The 18,576-nt window shown below is 41.5% G+C and overlaps 1 protein-coding gene across 1 annotated transcript; it reads left to right on the top strand.

Moving 5' to 3' along the window:
- Window positions 1–130: 130 nt before the first annotated feature.
- Window positions 131–13,368, top strand: Asb14 (ankyrin repeat and SOCS box containing 14). Its single transcript, XM_036199509.1, has 9 exons — window positions 131–252; window positions 4,211–4,264; window positions 4,668–4,801; window positions 4,894–5,052; window positions 7,618–7,863; window positions 9,518–9,689; window positions 9,994–10,537; window positions 12,385–12,538; window positions 13,190–13,368. The coding sequence occupies exons 1-9, from the start codon at window positions 131–133 to the stop codon at window positions 13,366–13,368; spliced, it is 1,764 nt and encodes a 587-aa protein (XP_036055402.1).
- Window positions 13,369–18,576: the final 5,208 nt, after the last annotated feature.

Below are 18,576 nucleotides of genomic sequence, written 5' to 3' on the forward strand. Positions count from 1 at the left end.
TATTCAATCCTATCAGCTTTCTGGTTTTCTAAATGGCATCCATATTTTTAAGCAGTTGAAAATCTTTTCACAACTGGAGAACTACCTGAACTCATTCAGAGTTGAAAGTGAACAAAGCCAAGTAATCCCCATGGATTACTCCAACGGTGATGAGGACACAGATGCTGACTTTGACACCCAACTCGTCATTCAACGGAGTTTGCTGGATATTTACAAGCCAGGACTAACTCAACCCACATCAGAAGATGAGAGGTAATGTCTTCCTCATGGGCAATGGGAGTTAAGAAATATTCAACAGTTGAGACAGTCATGATCTTAATGCTAATGTGACAAAATCAGAAGGGGAAGGCAGACAGGACACAGGGAGGGTCTTAGTCAGTGTTCTGTTGCTGTGAAGAGACACCAGGAGCACGGCAACTCTTAGAGGAAAACATCTAACTGGGGCTCACTGACAGTTCAGAGGTTCAGTCCATTATTATCATGGTGGCGTGCAGGCAGACATGATGCTGGAAGAATAGCTGAGAGTCCTACATCTCGCAGGCAACAGGAAGTCAACTGACTGTGACAATGAAACTGGAGAAAAGAGACCTCAAAGCCCACCCCCACAATGACATACTTCCTCCAACCAGGCCACACCTACTCCAACAAGCCCTGCCTCCTAATAGTGCCACTCCCTTTGGGGGCCATTTTCTTTCAGACCACCCCAGTTGTCTTTTTTTTTTTTTTCAGTAGTGGTTGGAATTGAGTCCAAGGCCACGTGGCTACAAAGCATGCACTATACCACTGAGCTACATTCCCAACGAATAACTGCAATTTAAGTGTGTTTAGGATATGATGCCCAGATGCACAGAAAAGAATCTTGGAAAGATTAAGAATTTAATAAGTAAAGAAAATAGTTGAAGGCGGGTAACAGCATATCTGGGTGAGAAGATGCACACTGGGAAGCGGAAGGAAGAAATAACTGAAGGCTAGGAAAGGCCAGAGAAGACCATACACGATTGTCCTTGGGGAGTTAAAGGTACACATGAACCCAACCAAGACACATGGAAAATCCCCTCAGTGAGGCAGGTGAGGAGCCCAGTCTTCTTCTACCCAGATCCAAGGACGGATTGTAACCTCAGAAGAGACTGATACCTCTGGGTGAAGGGATTCAAATTTTTGTTGGCAGTATGGTAGGAAACAGCCACCAGGTCTCTAAACGGCATAAGACTCACCCTTCCTTAGGTATGGACAGTTCACAGTCTAGCACAGCTAGTTGTATTCTCTCTGATCAGCAACATTGGCCCCCTGAGGTTGAAACCATTGTTTTTCTGGGGTGATAAACCCAGGTTGCTTGGCATGGCAACCTCTATTCACCTGCTCAGATAAAGCAGGATATTTTTTAACCTCAAATGGTCTTACAATTAAATATGGAAATGAGGGTTAAATCAAACCTATAGGATTTTTAAAGATTTATCTTGTATTTTGGATGTATGTGGGGGGTGGATTTATGCATTTGAGTACAGGTGCCTGTGGGGCCACAGGTGTCAGATCCCCCTGGAGCTGGAGTTAGGGGTGGGTGTGAACTGCCCGGTGTGGGTGCTGGGAACCAAACTCTGGTCCTCTGCAAAAGCAGTACATGCTCTTTTGTTTGTTTGCTTGTTTGTTTGTTTGTTTGTTTTCCAAAACAGGGTTTTTTCTCTTTGTGCTTTGGAGCCTATCTTGGAACTCGCTCTGTAGACCAGGCCGGCCTCAAACTTACAGAGATCCGCCTGGCTCTGCCTCCCGAGTGCTGGGATTAAAGGCGTGCACCACCACCGCCCGGCACAATATTTGCTCTTAATCACTGAGTCGTATTTCCAACATCCTGTAGTGTTCTCTAACTGTAACAAATTCATGGTTTGATCACAATATGCCATGAACTGATCCTAACTATTAAATCACTTAAATTGTAATTCTCCTTACTCCTCTATGTGGAGGTCCTGTTAGTTTTCTTGTTTAGAAAGAAGGAAACTAAGGCACAGAAAAGTAACAATTTCAAGTTCACTCAGCGAATGAAGAGCCAAGGGGGTTCACAGTCTGTGATTCCCACCACACCACTATTCTTATACATTGGCATTCACTTTAGGATGATGTTTAAAACAATATTTAAATGCTTAAAGTTTTTACAAAAAAATCAGACTTAATAGGTTGTCTTGTCATATCAGCCATAATTATGATTGTGGTTTTAAAACACACAACCAAGCAATTGATGTTGAATCAACACTTTCAGTCTGAAAGTGTAAGAGATTCTGACTAACTAAAGTATGGAAATGTCTAATAGGGACTGAAATGGTAGTCACTACACAAATTTCATTTACTAAATTTTGAGACCTCTACAATACCCAAAGAAGAAGGATGATTGGGTCAGGCACTCGCTGGTGTTGAAAATCTAGAATGGAGACTGGACAAAGTGCTTGCTGCACAAACATGAGGCCCTGAGTTCGGATCCCCAGCACCCACTTAAGTTACAGACATAGTGGTGCAGATCTGTGACATTAGTGCTGGGGGAGGCAGAGACATGTCAGTACCCAGAGCTCATTGCCAGCCAACAGCCAATCTGGCTGAAATAATGAGCTCCCTGTGAGAGAGCATATCTTGAAAGACACAGTGGAGGAAGAGACCAGAGGGGGACCTCTGGTCATGCTCATGAATACTCACGTACACATGTGAACACGGACCACACACACAAAGGAAAAGAAGAATATTCTTGCCAGGCAGTGGTGGCACACGCCTTTAATCCCAGCACTCGGGAGGCAGAGGCAAGCGGATCTCTGTGAGGTCGAGGCCAGCCTGGTGGTCTACAAATCGAGATCCAGGACAGGATCCAAAGCTACACAGAGAAACTCTGTCTTGGGGGGAGGGGAGAGAGAGAATATTCTTGTGTTGTGTGGAGTAGTGGCCCGCCTAAAGGTGCTTACTCCCTAATTCCTAGACCCCGAGTACACAAACCTTATGTAGCAAACCGAAGTAAAGCTAAACGGAATTAAGGATGCTAATCACCTAGTGTGGTGACCCAGGTGGGCCCTGATAGGTGAAGGGTGGGGGCAGGAAGAGGGAGGCACCTGGAAGGTGTCACAGGAGGTAGGGCTGCCCCCAATCAAGGACCTGAAGAAGAAAACGGGTCCACATCTACAAGTTGGAAAAGACAAGGAAACAGAATTTTATCTAGAACCTTCAGGAGGAGCCAAATCTGTGTGAGCGTCCAGAACCGAAGAGCTGTAAAGTAACAGATTTGTGCTGTTTTAAGTCAGTAACAATGCGGTCATTCTTCCAGAATGTCTAAAAACTAACACAACACTGCACCATAAGCACTGTTTTAAATGGGAATCAATTGGCCACATTGTGAACAGGACCAAGTGTCTAAGAAAATTCATTCTCTACAACCTGGACTCATTGAGTAATCAGAGAAAATCATCTAAGATGCATGTGTTGAATCCAGGCACAGTGGCGCACGCCTACAATCCCTGCAGAGGCAGACACGAGGCAGAGATCTGAAGTAGCCCTGGGCTACACATGAGATACTGTCTCAAAATTTAAAAACTCATATACAATGCTTTAATGTCTAGATATTTTCATAAAAGTAGATTTTAAACTGTTACGGTTTCCTGAGAAAGAATTAAGACTATGGGGAATTCACACCCTGACTATTTTAACAATAATTTTTGCTAAATCATAGAGTATCTATCATTTTTTTCATGTAGTACAATGCTATTTCAATGTCAGATAGGTTTGAGTCAGTTCAGCAACATTTATTGAAGGCATACACTGCAGTCTAGGCTCCCAAGTAGACATGTTTCCTTGCCTCCAAGAAGTTATGTCTAATGAGGGACGGCAGACCTGGAGAGGTGGTTTCCCTATAATGTGTTGAGGAATATTCTACAGTTCACAAATGGTCTCTCTCTCCCCTCCCCCCAACCCTTGTACTCAGGCACAAGCACACGTATGTGAGTGTGCATGGGTGAGTGTGTGCATGCATTCGCATGTGCACTGGAGATCAAACCTAAGATGTTGCATGCTAGGCAAGCACTCTAACACTAAGCTGCACGCCCACCTCGTGGCAAGTGTTTCCACAAGGTCTCTTTGGTTGCCTCCTATGAGAGTTCATTCCTAAGTGACAACTGCTCTTTTCCTTTTCCTTTGGGCTTCCATCAGAAACAGTGGTTTATAACTACAGGCTTTTTCTGTGCAGATCCCCTTCCGTTTCGAGTGCTGATCATAAGAAGATAGTTGAAGCAATAGAGACAGTTAAGTACTCTTCCTAGTCTCCCTTCAATGTGTGCTGAGGTACAGCGGTGGCAGCATTTCCTTCTGTGCTCCAAAAGCCTGGAAAGTCTCCTCCAGACCAGGCATTTGAGGGGCCCAGAATCTGAAGTGGCCTTTTCTGGGAGAAAGCTGTGTGTTTTCTCAGCACAATTTATCAAAGAATGCCAGAGTTCCTGTGCAGACAGAGCTGGGGGTGTTCCTGGGTCTGGGTGTGAGGAATGCCGGGTACAAAGCCTCAGTGCTGGTCCTATGACAGTTAAACTTGCCGTCACCAAAGACAGTGCTCGGGTTCTTCTCCCTCACCCAGCTTTGGTGGTAGATTTCAGAAGTAGCGTGGGCTCCTGTGTGTGCCAAATGTGAATCTGCTTTGTTTTCCTTATACTAGGTAAGGAAGGTGCGTTGGAACACTTAACCAAGTACCAGGCTGCATTTGATGCAGCCAGTGGGGATGGCTGGCTTCCTCTGCATAAGGCGGCGGTGCAATTAAATAAGAACATCTTGGAGTTAACCCTGAATGGTAAACTCCTTTGCACTGCTCTTCATGCTTCTGAGGACTAAGTTAAGTTTATTTCTGCATCCTAACCTGTGTGGTGTGATGATTTGTTTCAGCTTCCAAACCCAGTGTGTGGGAACAGACCACCCACAACGGTGAAACACCACTTTTTCTGGCTGTCAGCAGTAGCCTCCTAGAAAATGCCCATTTTCTCCTTCTCAATGGCTGTAATCCAAATGCTAAGAATTTGGAAGGCAATTCTCCTCTTCTTACAGGTAAACAAACACCTTGTTTTTGGAGAAGGGTCTAGGTCTCCTCCATCCCCACAGGCTTCTACAGTTAAGGCACTGTACATTCGGTCCCTGCCAACCAGACACAGAGACCCACTTTCTAGCTTTCAGACAACCAGATGTGGTGACTTCGCCTGTAACCAACTCTCCTTGACTTCTAACTCAGAGTGAGTTAAAAGGCTAGCATGGATTTTGAAACTGTGTCCCAAGAAACAAAACTTAAAAAAAGAAAAATTCTCAGAGGAAGAACAAAGATGATTGGGAAAGATAAAGAATTCTAAAGACTGGCTATTTATTTGTTTGTTTTGTTTGCATTTATTTGTTTGTTTGTTTGATTTCGAGACAGGGTTTCTCTGTGTAGCTTTACACCTTTCCTGGAACTCACTTGGTAGCCCAGGCTGGCCTCGAACTCAGAGATCAGCCTCCTGAGTGCTAGGATTAGAGGCGTGCCACCACCGCCCGGCTTGACTAGCTCTTTAAACCCAGCACAAACTGAATTCTTATCAACACCACTCTGCTTAAAGTTGTTTCTACGGCTCCAACTCTTCTGAGAAGGCAGTGCATACACTACAGAGCACTACACCAGAGAAACTTCGGGTCAGTCCCACCCTCTCGAAACCTCGAGTGTGTTGCATGATGGTAATGTATATAAAAGTGACATGTGAAAGCAAACACACATTAATCTCTGAAGTCATTCACAAAGATGGGGGAAGGCTGGTTTCCTCTCTGGATTTGTGCCTTTCCTTTATTCACGGTGTGTGTTGGTGGTGCTGGGGATCCAGGCCAGCTCACTGTTTTGTTGTGGTTGTTACTAACCACGTGATCATTTCAGCGCACAGAGGCCCAGGGAGCATTCTGTACTGCACACTTTGGAAAGCAGGTCCACACTCGCAGTTCCCATGAGCAGAGCCATTCTCCTATACATTTTTAAATCACATTTAATCATCCATCTGTTTGCTGAGGTGGCTTCAGCTGCTATGAGTTCCCCCTGCTAAGCAGCTGCTGGCGTCTTAGGACTGTACTAAGCATTTAGACTCTCATTAAAAATACAGAGTTTGGGGTTGGGGATTTAGCTCAGTTTGGTAGAGCGCATGCCTAGCAAGCACAAGGCCCTGGGTTCGGTCCTCAGCTCCAGAAAAAAAACAACAAACAAATAAAAACAGAATTCACTTTTAGTAAAGGAGGTTTTCATAAACAATTCCACAAGTAGAATTAACATGTAAATAAAAATTGTCATCACCATTCCATGTCACAGTGAAGGAGCAACTTTAGTAGACAGCGATGTCAAGTTTAGAATGGCCTTAGCATTGCTGTCCTTCTGAAGGAATTTACAGATAATCATGCATTTTCTTTTCCTTTTTGTAATATCTTTACATTTGTTTACTCATTGCCTGTGGTGGTTGACATGGCACATGTGTGGAGGTCATATGACAACCTGCAGAAATTGTTTCTCTCCTTCCACCATGTGTGACCCAGGGATGGAACACTGGTCACCAGGCATGGCAGCAAGTGCCTCCGCCCACTGGGCCATCTCACTGGCCTTTCTTTAAGAAAAAAAAAAAAAAAAAGCATACATTACTTACACATAATACTGGGCTTCATTATAACACTTCTGCAAAGTGAAAAGGTCTATGCTGTCTGATGTATTTTCAGGTGGCAAGTAGAGGGGTTGCTTTGTACACTGATTCGGCACTTAGGACGATATTTCCATGTATGTGTATAATAATGTACTCTGTCATGTTCATCCCCCATTGCCCTCTCCTGTCCCTCTAATCTCCTCCCACTTTTCAGCTCAGCCCCGCCCCCCTTCCATGCCCTTGTTTGTTTGTTTCTTTCTTTCTTTCTTTTTCTTTTTTCTTTTTTCTTTTTTTTTGAGCTGAGGATCAAACCCAGGGCCTTGCATTTGCTAAATCTTCAACCTGCCCTTGTTTTTGATGATCCAGTGAGTTTAATTAGGGCTGCTTAAAGAAACATAGGTGCGAGGTTAATTGCAGTAGCACGGACAACTTATTAGTGGTTTTATCACAGAAGAAATGTCTCAATATCCTCCAGTAACCATTAACTGCCTATGGATCCTAGGGAGGAGTGCAGCTTGTGAACCTCTCCACCAAGCTCCCATTTTCTTGAGAAAATAATAAACTAAACTTTGTCTCAACCATGAAAATACCCAGTACACAGTAGCTGCTCATAGCTTACAAAGCAAACATTGCATTGATATAAAACACTGCGAACATTACTTTTGTTCAGTTTTGTTTTGTTTTTCCGAGACAGGGTTTCTCTGTAGCTTTGGAGCCAATCCTAGAGCTCATTCTGTAGACCAGGCTGGCCTCAAACTCACAGAGATCCACCTGCCTCTGCCTCCCAAGTGCTGGGGATTAAAGGCCTGTGCCACCACCGCCCAGCATCTGCCTTATTTTACAATGTGTTTCCTAAACACAGAATGCTGGAGTGTGAGAGGAGGGAAGAATTCTTTAAGGAGCTGAGGGTCACTAGCTATACACCACTTACCTTACATTACATTAATACAATGTCCACTTCACAATTTCCCAGCTGTTCTGAAAGACTCCTACGACATGGCCACCTTGCTGATCAGCCACGGAGCGGATGTCAATCTGCGATGTGCCAGCGAGAGGACTGCTCTCCATGAAGCTGCCAAGCTAGGCAGATGGGATATGGTAAAGTTGATGCTGGCTTATGGGGCCCACCCAGATGCACGGAGCTCCTATGGGTTCACTCCGCTTGCCCTTGCTGCTCAAGGTGGACACACTGAAATCATGGAACTATTACTGCAGAAAGGCAAGGTTGACCTAATGACTGATTACAGGAGGACTGAGAGCCAAGGGTTGCTTTGGGTGGTGGAATTTGTTTGTTTTTAAAGACTTATTTCTTTCTATTTTTGTGTGTGAGTGTCTTGCCTGCATGTATGTCCATTACCATATGAATGCAAAGTTGACAGAGGCCAGAAGAGGGAGGCAGATGCCCTGGAACTAGAGTTAAAACAGTTGTGAGCTGCCATGTGGGTGCTGGGAATTGAACCTGGGTCCTCTGGAAGAGCAGCCAGTGCTCTTAACCACTGAGCCATCTCTCCAGACGCCCAAAGAGTTCCTCTTGAAGGGATGTTTCAAAATAATAGACATTAACATTTTGTAAAGACCAGTGTTTGAGAAAATTGTGTGTGAATGTTGGCTGTTAAAAAGCCTGAACTCAGCTAGGCGGTGGTGGCATACACCTTTATAATCCCAGCACTTGGGATGCAGAGGCAGATGGTGAATTCCGAGGCCAGCCTGGTCTACAGAGCCAGTTCCAGGACAGCCAAGCCAAGGCTATGCAGTGAAACCCTATCAAAACAAAACATTTTTTAAAAGCCTAAACATGGAGCTTGAATTCTTGTGACACAAGTCTGCAAATTATAAGGCTGCAGATGACTTTTGCCCAATACTCCCTCATCATGATAAGAGTTTTCAACTTTTGTGTTGGTTGTCCTTTCTACCAAGTCTCTGGAACAATCCATGTCCTTCCCCCCACCCCTCTCTCTCTTACTCAAAAATGGTTATTAGATTGCTTACTGCATTCTAGGAATGAGGTCCTTGTGCAACCCTCGTGATGAAGGAGTCTGCTCTAAGTTAAAGGCACATCCTTTTTATTGAGCTCCAAATATGCTCAGAATGTGCTCAGCTCCATTAGACATGTAGTATCGACTCAGACATCCTCCTTTTCTTCAGCTCCCAGCTCCCCTCCCAGCCCCTGCCCTAGATCTTCTAGAGACACTTAACCTACATACTCGACGAAGTGTGGGCACATTTACCTTTGTAGCTATCAACAGTCCTCAACTTTAAGAATTAGGGTCCTTTATTATAAGAAGTCTCTAATAATTTGAAAAATAACAAATGTCCCTTCTCATCAAAGTATCATTAGATGACATGGAAGTTGCTGCTTGTTCTGACACTCCACATGCTTTTATAAGCAAGCTACCTGGTACCAAGTATTCTTACTGGAGTTCCAAGTGCCAAATGACCTATTGAACAACTCTGAAATCGAACTGTAACTTAGAAACTACTTATCCCATGGTTTTCTTCCCAACTAGTTTATAGAGCACTTAGGAAAAGGGAGCACATATTTTAGTCTTTGATTCTTAGTGTTCTACTATAACAGGTGCTGTTTTAAAATGTTTGATTTTTACGTGTATGAGTGTTTGTCTGCGTGTATGTATGTGCACCACATGTATGTATGGTGCCCAGAGGTAAGAAGAGAGCATCAAATCCCCTGAAACTGAAGTTCCTGATGGTGAATCACCTCATGGGTGCTGGGAACCAAACCCTGGTTCTCTGGAAAGGCAACAACGGCTCTTAACTGCTGAGCCGCTTTTTAGTGGAGATGATGGTGTATTAAGGTTGCTTAGGTAAGAGACTGGGAAAGAATCTTTGCCTAATGAGACTTTTCCTCTTTTTAGGGGCTGACGTTCACAGTCAGGCTTCTGATTCCTCCTCCATTTTACTTGAAGCCGTTAGAGGAGGAAATCCAGATTCTGTGACTCTCTTGCTAGAGTATGGAGCTGATGCCAACATTCCTAAAAGTTCAGGCCACCTGCCCATTCATGTGGCAGCTGACAAAGGCCACTTACTGTAAGTCCAATTCTGTAATTGTAAATAACAGGAAATAGTAATAACTATTTTTTTTAAGAGCTGCTTGGGAAATATGGGAAGTCTTGGGTCTCAGGTGATTTGGCTAATTCAGAGTTTTAACCTAAACAGTAGTTTTATTAGGTTTTACTTGACATCTGATTTTCTTGAAGAAACTAGCACTTTTGGTAGGGATTCTAAATACCACCTGATTAACATATACATTCAATGTAGGGATAAGAGGATCATAAACAGGTTAGCTCTGCATTGTAACAACCTGAGTGCATTTTGGAACTTTTTTTCCCAGAGCTCTAAAGATGTTGGTTCCAGTTACGGATATTACTGCCATCAAGAGGAGTGGGATAAGTCCAGTTCACTGTGCAGCAGCTGGGGCGCACCCGCAGTGCCTGGAACTTCTCATTCAGGCTGGATTTGATGTAAATTTTATGCTACATCAGAGAATCCGTAAACATTATGATGATCAAAGGAAGTCAGCCTTGTATTTTGCTGTTTCAAATGGTGATCTCTCTTCTGTTAAACTCCTTCTGAGTGCTGGAGCACTACCCAATCAGGACCCAGTCAACTGCTTACAGATAGCTCTCAGGATGGGCAACTATGAGCTCATAAGTCTACTACTGAGGCATGGGGCCAACGTCAATTACTTCTGCAGAGTTAACCCTTTGCATTTCCCATCAGCACTACAATACTCACTGAAAGATGAAGTCATGCTCAGGATGCTGTTGAATTATGGGTATGACACAGAGCGATGTTTTGATTGTCCTCACGGGGACAGAGTTCATCGCTTTTGTACTTTTGAAGGCTGGACATCTACAGTTATTAAAGATACTAAGGTAAGTCCACAGTATTACCTAAACATTATTGTCTGTAGCCTTGCAACTGTAACAACAGACACAATATGCCCTTGGAAAAGCTCATGTTGGGAAGACTGTAGTATGATATATCATAATATAACTAAACCTAACAATGGGGAGATGTAAGTACAGAAATAATTCAGAGGAGAAAGTGACTTTAGCCAGAACTATGAGGACATTTCACAAGTTCAACACAAGAGCGAGGTTTTAAAGAATGCACACAATCTTGTATTCTAGCTACTTTTTTGTGAATTATTTATTTAGCTAAAATGTTCCCCATATCTATAATCACCATGTTTCTTTGGCTAGCTCTCTCTTAGCTCTCAAACTTGATCAGCCCATTTCCTTTTGCCGTCTTTCTGATGAAGAGAGACTCACACAGGAGTCTCGTTTTTGCCTTACCTCCTCTGCTATTTCCTCACCTTCAACTCTTTCCAGGGCTTTCAAGTGGCTTCTTCCACTTTTCAGGTCTTATACAAGTGTCCTTTCTCATAGGCCCTTCCCTATGCACCTTACGTAGCTCCCTCCCTCAATCAACTCACTTATTATGGAGACTTCCTTTATAGCATTTATCTAGAATTACCATTTTAATTATTCTGTACCTCCTCACAAATGTATGAGTATCAGCTCTTATTCATTTTGTTTCCTTGGCTTTTAGGTCTGAGCTTAGCATACAGTGGATGTTCCATACATACCTGAATTTATATTATCAAAATTTGAAAACAAGGGCTGGACTGTGGTGGTGCACACCTTTAATCCCAGCACTTGGGAGGCAGAGGCAGGTGGATCTATATGAGTCTGAGGCTAGTCTGGTCTACATAGTGAGTTTCAGGACAGCCAAGGTTACACAGAGAAACCCTGTCTCAAAACATGGCCCCCTCAAAAAAAAAAAATTCAAAACAAATAACATGGTTAATGGAAGACTTTGAAACAGTTTGATGAAGGTTTTATTTTAGGTACTAAGGGTGCAAACTACTTTACACATTGATCTGGCATTTATGCATACACCATCTGGTATTATTTCCCAAACAGCTCATATATTATAACTTCAACTCTCATTTTGGAATCTTGTGTAAGGGCACACTGTCATATTGTTCTAGCATTAGGATCAGATTTAGATTCTAAATAACAGAAAATGCAAAAAAAAATTAAAAGCTTTAATAAAATGCCAGCTGGGCATGATGGCACACATGGAGTCCCAGCTACTCGGGAGGCATTACTTGTGGCCAGCCTGAGCAACCCAGTTAAGACTATCTTAAAACAAAACAAAACAAAAAAAGATTTGCAAGATGGCTCATCAAGTTAAGATGATTAACACCAAACCTAATGACCTGAGTTTGATTCCTAGAACCCACATAGTGGAAGAAGAGAACCAACTCCAGAACATTGTCCTCTGACCTCAATAAATGCACATGCATGAGGACGCACATACGCTAAATGTTCGTTTTTTTTTAATAACCAAAGTGTCTAATTCTTTTCTCTAACCAGAACTAATTTATCCTCCAACTAGACAGTTTTGTGTTTCACAGGAGAAACACACACCCATATTCCAGCTAGCCAGAAGGCTCCATGTGTCTACCCTTTCTTTAAGGGTATCTGGGTATCTGTGCAGACTCCCACTCACATCTGATGGCTAGAAAGCCATCTTTGTGGCAGACAACCAAGCAACAAATATATGTACCGATCTGTCAAGCCTCACGAACTTGTGGAGTTCTGAGGCCATCTGAGATCAGACAAGCTAGTGCCTGAGTTTAGTACTCTTCGTGACTCTGCTACCCTACAGATGCTCAGTGCTTTTTACGTGCTTTCTGCTTGTTCCCTCTCAGTTTTGTGAAGTCATAACGTTGTCATGGCTACAGCATCTCTCTGGAAAAGTTGTTCGTGTGATGCTTGATTATGTTGATCAAGTTCAAATCTGTTCCAAATTGAAAGCTGTGCTTGAAAAACAGAAGCTCTGGTCAGAAATACATTTTATCTTAAGTGAGTATCTTTCTTACAGAAAATTCCTACCAAAACATTTATCATTATTTTATTTTTAGAACAGTCTTCTGATTGAAAGGTTGACCTAAAAAGAATAGAAAAATGCTATTCTTTTATAACGGTGCTATTCATAACTACACTTAATGTGTGCTTATCATCAATTCCCATCAAATGAAATCTAATTACTTACTTATAATAGATAGGTAACACTTCCTCCTCAACCCATTTAACCTATGGCTGCAGAAACAATATACATCCAGGAATTATAAATTATGAATTGGCAATAGCAAGAGGGAAAGCTAAGTTCTAACCCTGTATCAGATAAAATGAAGCTCCCCAAATGAATTCTCTTGCCTGGGTCAAATTAAGATTTTCTTAACCTCATTTCTCCTGGGGTCTTTGAGCTTTCAGCCAAGAGATATGATGGGAGAGCTGATATTTAAGTACTTGAAGAATTTGGGAGTCTCACAAGCCAGACTCGCAATTGATGTGGTTCTGAAACTATCATCATGGAAAGCTGTGATGAGAACTGAAGAGCTGTTTCCCTACAGACAGTATGGCAAACAGAAGTGTTATTAACACAGACACCAAACACATTTGCCCACTAAACCCTCAGGTCACCAAAAAACAAAGCAATTCCTTTTGTTTCAGCAAACCCTCGTTCTCTACAACACTTGTGCCGCCTTAAGATCCGGAAGTGTATGGGACGGTTCCGTCTGCGCTGCCCCGTCTTCATGTCATTTCTTCCACTGCCCAGCTGTCTAAAAGCTTATGTCCTTTACAAAGAGTATGACCTTTACGGACAAGGAAGTCTTACAGGATCCTGGTAACTGACCTATTCTGGAGAAAAAGGGTATATAACCTGCAGCATTTTCTTCACAATTGACTTGTTGTAAATGACTTGTTCTTCACTCAATTAAAACTTCGGTGTAATCTCCATCATTTACAGTCGTTCTGTGTGGGATACCTCTCTAGGAGCTGTTCAGAGAGGTTCAGAAGTCTCAAATAACACAGGTCATTGTTCTTGCTCCTGACTGCCCACCATGACTTAATGATGAGACACCATTGCTAAAGACATCACACACTTTGGTTGCTGGACACAAAAATATCAAGAAATGAGCTGGAAGTTTCCTCCTTGCTGGCTAGCTTTCTTAGTGAGGGAGGTGCTATGCAGGCATCTGAGGGTGGGGTAGGAGACTCATCACTGTCTAACCCAGCTGGGGACTGCACGCTACAGTACTGAACTAGCAGGTAAAATGTGCCCTTGATGGGATGGGCTAACCAACTGCTCTCTGACTGGATTTGAGACTCACCCCATAAGAAGGAATTCATGCCTAGTACTATATACCTGGTTTGTTTTTGTTTTTATTTTTGTTTTGGGGGAGTGGTGGTGGTGGTGGTGTTTTTAAAGTCCCAGGTTGCAGAGGTCATAAGCCCTAGGAAGGATCCTACTGATGTTTTGCTAAATGAACATGTTCTCAAACTACCTCTTAAATACATTATATTCATAAATCAGTTATCTCAGCCTTGATCAGAGATGTTTCTTTTTTTAGTAGGTGTCAATTAAGGTAAAAGACTTGTAACTGGTGAAATGCTAAGAATAAATAACAACTGAGTGCTCAGCCTTAAAAAAAACAAGTCATAATATCCCCCTCTGAGGTTCAAAAGACACAGCAGAAGAAGGAACAGAAAAACTGTTAAGAGTCAGAGAGAGGATGGTGAGGGCTGCTATGAAACACTGTACATGACATGGTCATCGTGATCTCATGATCTCACAGAAACTTGGGTTACCTGCACAAGATTGGGCCCGCCAGCATTCCATTGTGGTGCCAGAGAGGAAAAGCTCTTACCATATCAGCCTGATGACCGGAATTTGACCCCCAGAGCCCAGTGGTAGGAGAAAATTAACTCTAACAAGTTGTACTCTGATCTCCACATGCATATCATGGTGCACGCATGTACACACACACAAACACACTTTTCTCTCTAAATGAATAAAACAAATAAACAAACAAAAAACCACCATGAGTCAGAGAGGGCACATGAGGCCCCACCACTCCCCAAGGAGCTACTGGTAATTAACAGCTGCTGAGGGAAAGGAGAGTGGCCTTCTTCAGTGGTTTAATCCTGGGAAGTTGTCTGTACTCCAGTAAGTTACTTACTTGTTACATTTGTACTGCCCCGCCTTCATAAGCAACTCTAAATACTAGTGAGTCAAATAAATAAATAATAAAAGTAGAAGGGGAACTTATCAAGGGGAAGAAAGGGCTCAGCAGGAATGGAAGGGGGCTAAGAGGAGGTGATGGGGTAAATATAATCAAAATATATACATGTGTGATTGCCAAAAATAAATTTTAAAATTTTTAAAGTAGCTTTGAAGCCAGGCATACTGGTATATGCCTGTAATCCCAGCTCTTGGGAGATAGAAGCAGAAGGATCAAGAATTCAAGGTCATCCACGGCTACAGGGTAAATTCAAGGATGCTTTAGCTCAAGAGACTGTCTCAGGGGGGGAAAAAAAGGCTTTGAACATAGTTTCTGAACACATGGCTAGAACTGCAAGGTAATTAAAAATCAAAACCAAAAGCTCATGCAAGTGCAGTGGCACATGCCTATAATCCAAACTGTTCAGGAAGTGAGGTGGGAGGACCTCAAGTTCAATTCATTTTAGGCTACACTAGGCTTGCCTTAGGAGCCAGCAGATTTCAAGGAACTGAAATACACCCAGTTCTAACTGTGTACTGGTCTTACAGTAAGCATACGAATGCAAGTTCTTTGCACTCAGAATAACAGGTGACTCCTCCGATGATTGTTTTCTCTCATTAAATACCTCTGCTGACCTGGAACTCACAGAGATCCAACTGCATCTGCCTCTTGGAAGGTAGGATTCAAAGTGTGCACAACCATACCTGGCCATGACTTTTGTAATCTTTTTACAGAAAATATATGTCTTCTGATTCAACTAAGCAGAAGAACCCATTACATGACCTAGAAACTAGCAGCCCATGTGCTCAAATCCCAGTCAGCTGACATCATTTCTTTATAGTCAAGTACACAAACAGGGTCATTTAGAACTCTGAATTGAAATTCTATCATTGATGGGAAAAACATTTGCCACCTTTCTGAAAATTCCTGGTTATGTCTCACCACTTACTAATTAATGTGATTCCTGGCAGAAGAATTTAAATGGTTTTCGAATTGATGAACTTACAGTTTTTGCACTAAATACAGGCTGGTACTAAACAGAGAAAGGGCTCACTACCAACAGAAGATACCCATTTAAATTTTTATTTCTATACTATATTACATGTAAAGAATATTTTTAATTACATTTTTAATTATATTTAAATTTGTATAATTAAACATATTTTTAATTATTAATTTTTATTCTTATGCAATACTGTATATAAGTAAAAGATACTTAAAACTTTTTAAATCAGGACAGTGGTGGCACATGCCTTTAATCCCAGCACTTAGGAGGCAGAGGCCAGCCTGGGCAACAGAGTGAGTTCAGGAAAGATGCAAAAAGCTACACAGAGAAACTATGTCTGAAAAATAAAACAAAAGAAGAAGAAAAAAAACAAAAAACTTTTTATTCCTATATATAGAGTTCTGTATGAGAAAGGTAAGGACAAGTACAGGTGTTCATTAAGCCAGGTTTTGTCTTGTTCAAATGGCACCTCAGAGAGGTAAGATGATACATTCCGTTTCACTGCAGCCCAGTCAGCAATCACACCGAAGTTTCCATATTCAGTCTTAATATTTTTAGCATTAACATAGTCCATTTTAGTGCACCTAAAGCTCTTTGATTTCTTTCTTTTCTTTCTTTTTCTTTATTTCTTTCTTTTTCTTTTTTTTTTTTTTTTAATTCTTTTGGTTTTCCGAGACAGGGTTTCTCTGTGTAGCCCAGGCTGTGCTGGAACTCTCTGTAGATCAGGCTGGCCTCAAACTTACAGAGATCCGCCTGCCTCTGCCTCATGAGTGCTGGCAATAAAGGCTTGCACCACGACCACCTCGCCAGCCCTTTGATTTCTGATATAGGGATCCATGGCTACATTAGCTACTTGAGTAAACACAGACTTATAATTATTTTTACACTAAAATTTTTCCAATATTAGTGAACTTGAAATGTTTGCTTAGGTCACATATGCAATTAGATAAGTTATAAAATTCTAGTTAATTTCATCCACTCCCTTGACCTACAGGTACATATACATTTTTGTAAAACTCAAAACAAATTAGAATAGAAACTCTCAGCAGAAGGAAAGAGCTTGCTAAGTGCTAAAATAAACTACAAAGAGCACATGGAATAAATACATTAGTATTAAAACTGCAGGTCCAAGCTACTTAAGCAGGAGCAAACAATAACCTGCCTTTATAACCAGAAGAATTTCTTCAAGAGGGATAACAGCACAAAGCATGTATCATAAATAACTTACTAGAATAACTGATTATTGAAGTCTCTTTCCTTTGTTATAAAAAAAAGTCAAACAAACTTTTCTTGATAAGTGACTTTTTTTTCCTATTTTGGCTGTTATGGGGCCAAACTGTTACAAAAGATTAAAGAAACTTTAATGTTTGTCTTATTTTTAATTATATGTGTGTATTGTGTCTGGGAGGGTTGTGCATGTGAGCACAAGCCCATGGATGTCAGAAGGAAGTGTCGGGGACCCACTGGAACTGAAGTTGCAGGAAATGTGAGCCATCTGATGGGGTGCTGGGAACTGAACTGAAAGAGGAAACTGAAAATAGCTGAAATTACTTGGAGAAATAAAATTCAGAGTAACTATCAAATATTTCATACAAAGTCTGTATAAAAATCATGGACTTTATTATACATTTAAAAAATCCAACATATTTCTTGAAGCCTTGTCAGCAAATACCTATTTTGACAAATGAAAAAATAAGTTCTCTGCCCCACAAGCTATACCATGATCATAAATCCAATTTTAAAGAGATGCTGCATGATTTTTAATTGTACACTGCACATTTGGTTAATATCATCAGTGAAATAAGAGTTAATCAATTTACTTACACATTACCAAAATCACAAAATATACAAAGCAGTCTTGCACATTAATTATCATTTAATCCCCAGTATTCATAGCAACTGAAGTCAATTACCTACAAGGGTAGCCAGAGGCTGATTAAAAGTTCAGCATGGTTCTAGTTTCAAGTCTTTGTTATTAATGAAGAATAAAAATCTCATCAAAGAGAAATAAATCAAACTTGCTAAAAACAAGATGAAAAACTTGCTTGCCACATACACTGGTGTGTTTAATATTTAAAGTATGATCTGAATGCTCAGGCTTGTTATCAAATTAATATTCTCCTTTCATTCAGATACCAGAAGATTTTGTAATATACTAGCTTTCAGGGTCTGCCAATATTGTCAGTTCAAATTGTAAATACTGTGGTTCCTGTAGTAACTGGTGAACGTTCACCACACAAAATCATGTGACCTGCAATGTTATTATGTATATCCTACTATCCTTTTCTCAAAAATAATGGCAACTACCTCATCCCAACACTGTGGAGCTAGGAATTCTTTTGAAATTAAACACCAACTAATCTTTAAATAAGGGCAAAAACAAGATTAGTTTCAGGGATTCAGGGACTCTGTTCAAAGGGGCAGTTTAAGTCCCTAGCAAGTTTATAATAAGCAAGTCTCCAGCAAGGATACAGAAATAAGCCATTTTCTATTGAATGTGATACCACAGTTATACAAGTACTGTCAATACAGGTAACAGAATGCACAGCAGAATCAGGTAGGCTAAGTTTCATTTGTTTTTTAGGAAATGTTAATTTCTAAAAAGCTGGGAGAGATTTTGGAGGACAGCACAGCAGACCAAGATCAGCACTAACGTTTAGGAAGAGGCTCACAGGCAGCCTTCTTCAAGCAGGAGGGCTGATCAAAGCTGATGTGCAGAGTCCCATACAGTTTGGTAGCAACAGAGCTGGAATCATCTGAACTGTTCAATCCACTCAGGACATGTCCTGGACACTGGAACACGTTCTGTTCTGACCTGTGGACATGAC

Source organism: Onychomys torridus, chromosome 9, assembly GCF_903995425.1.
Source record: "Onychomys torridus chromosome 9, mOncTor1.1, whole genome shotgun sequence".
Classification (NCBI taxonomy): domain Eukaryota; kingdom Metazoa; phylum Chordata; class Mammalia; order Rodentia; family Cricetidae; genus Onychomys; species Onychomys torridus.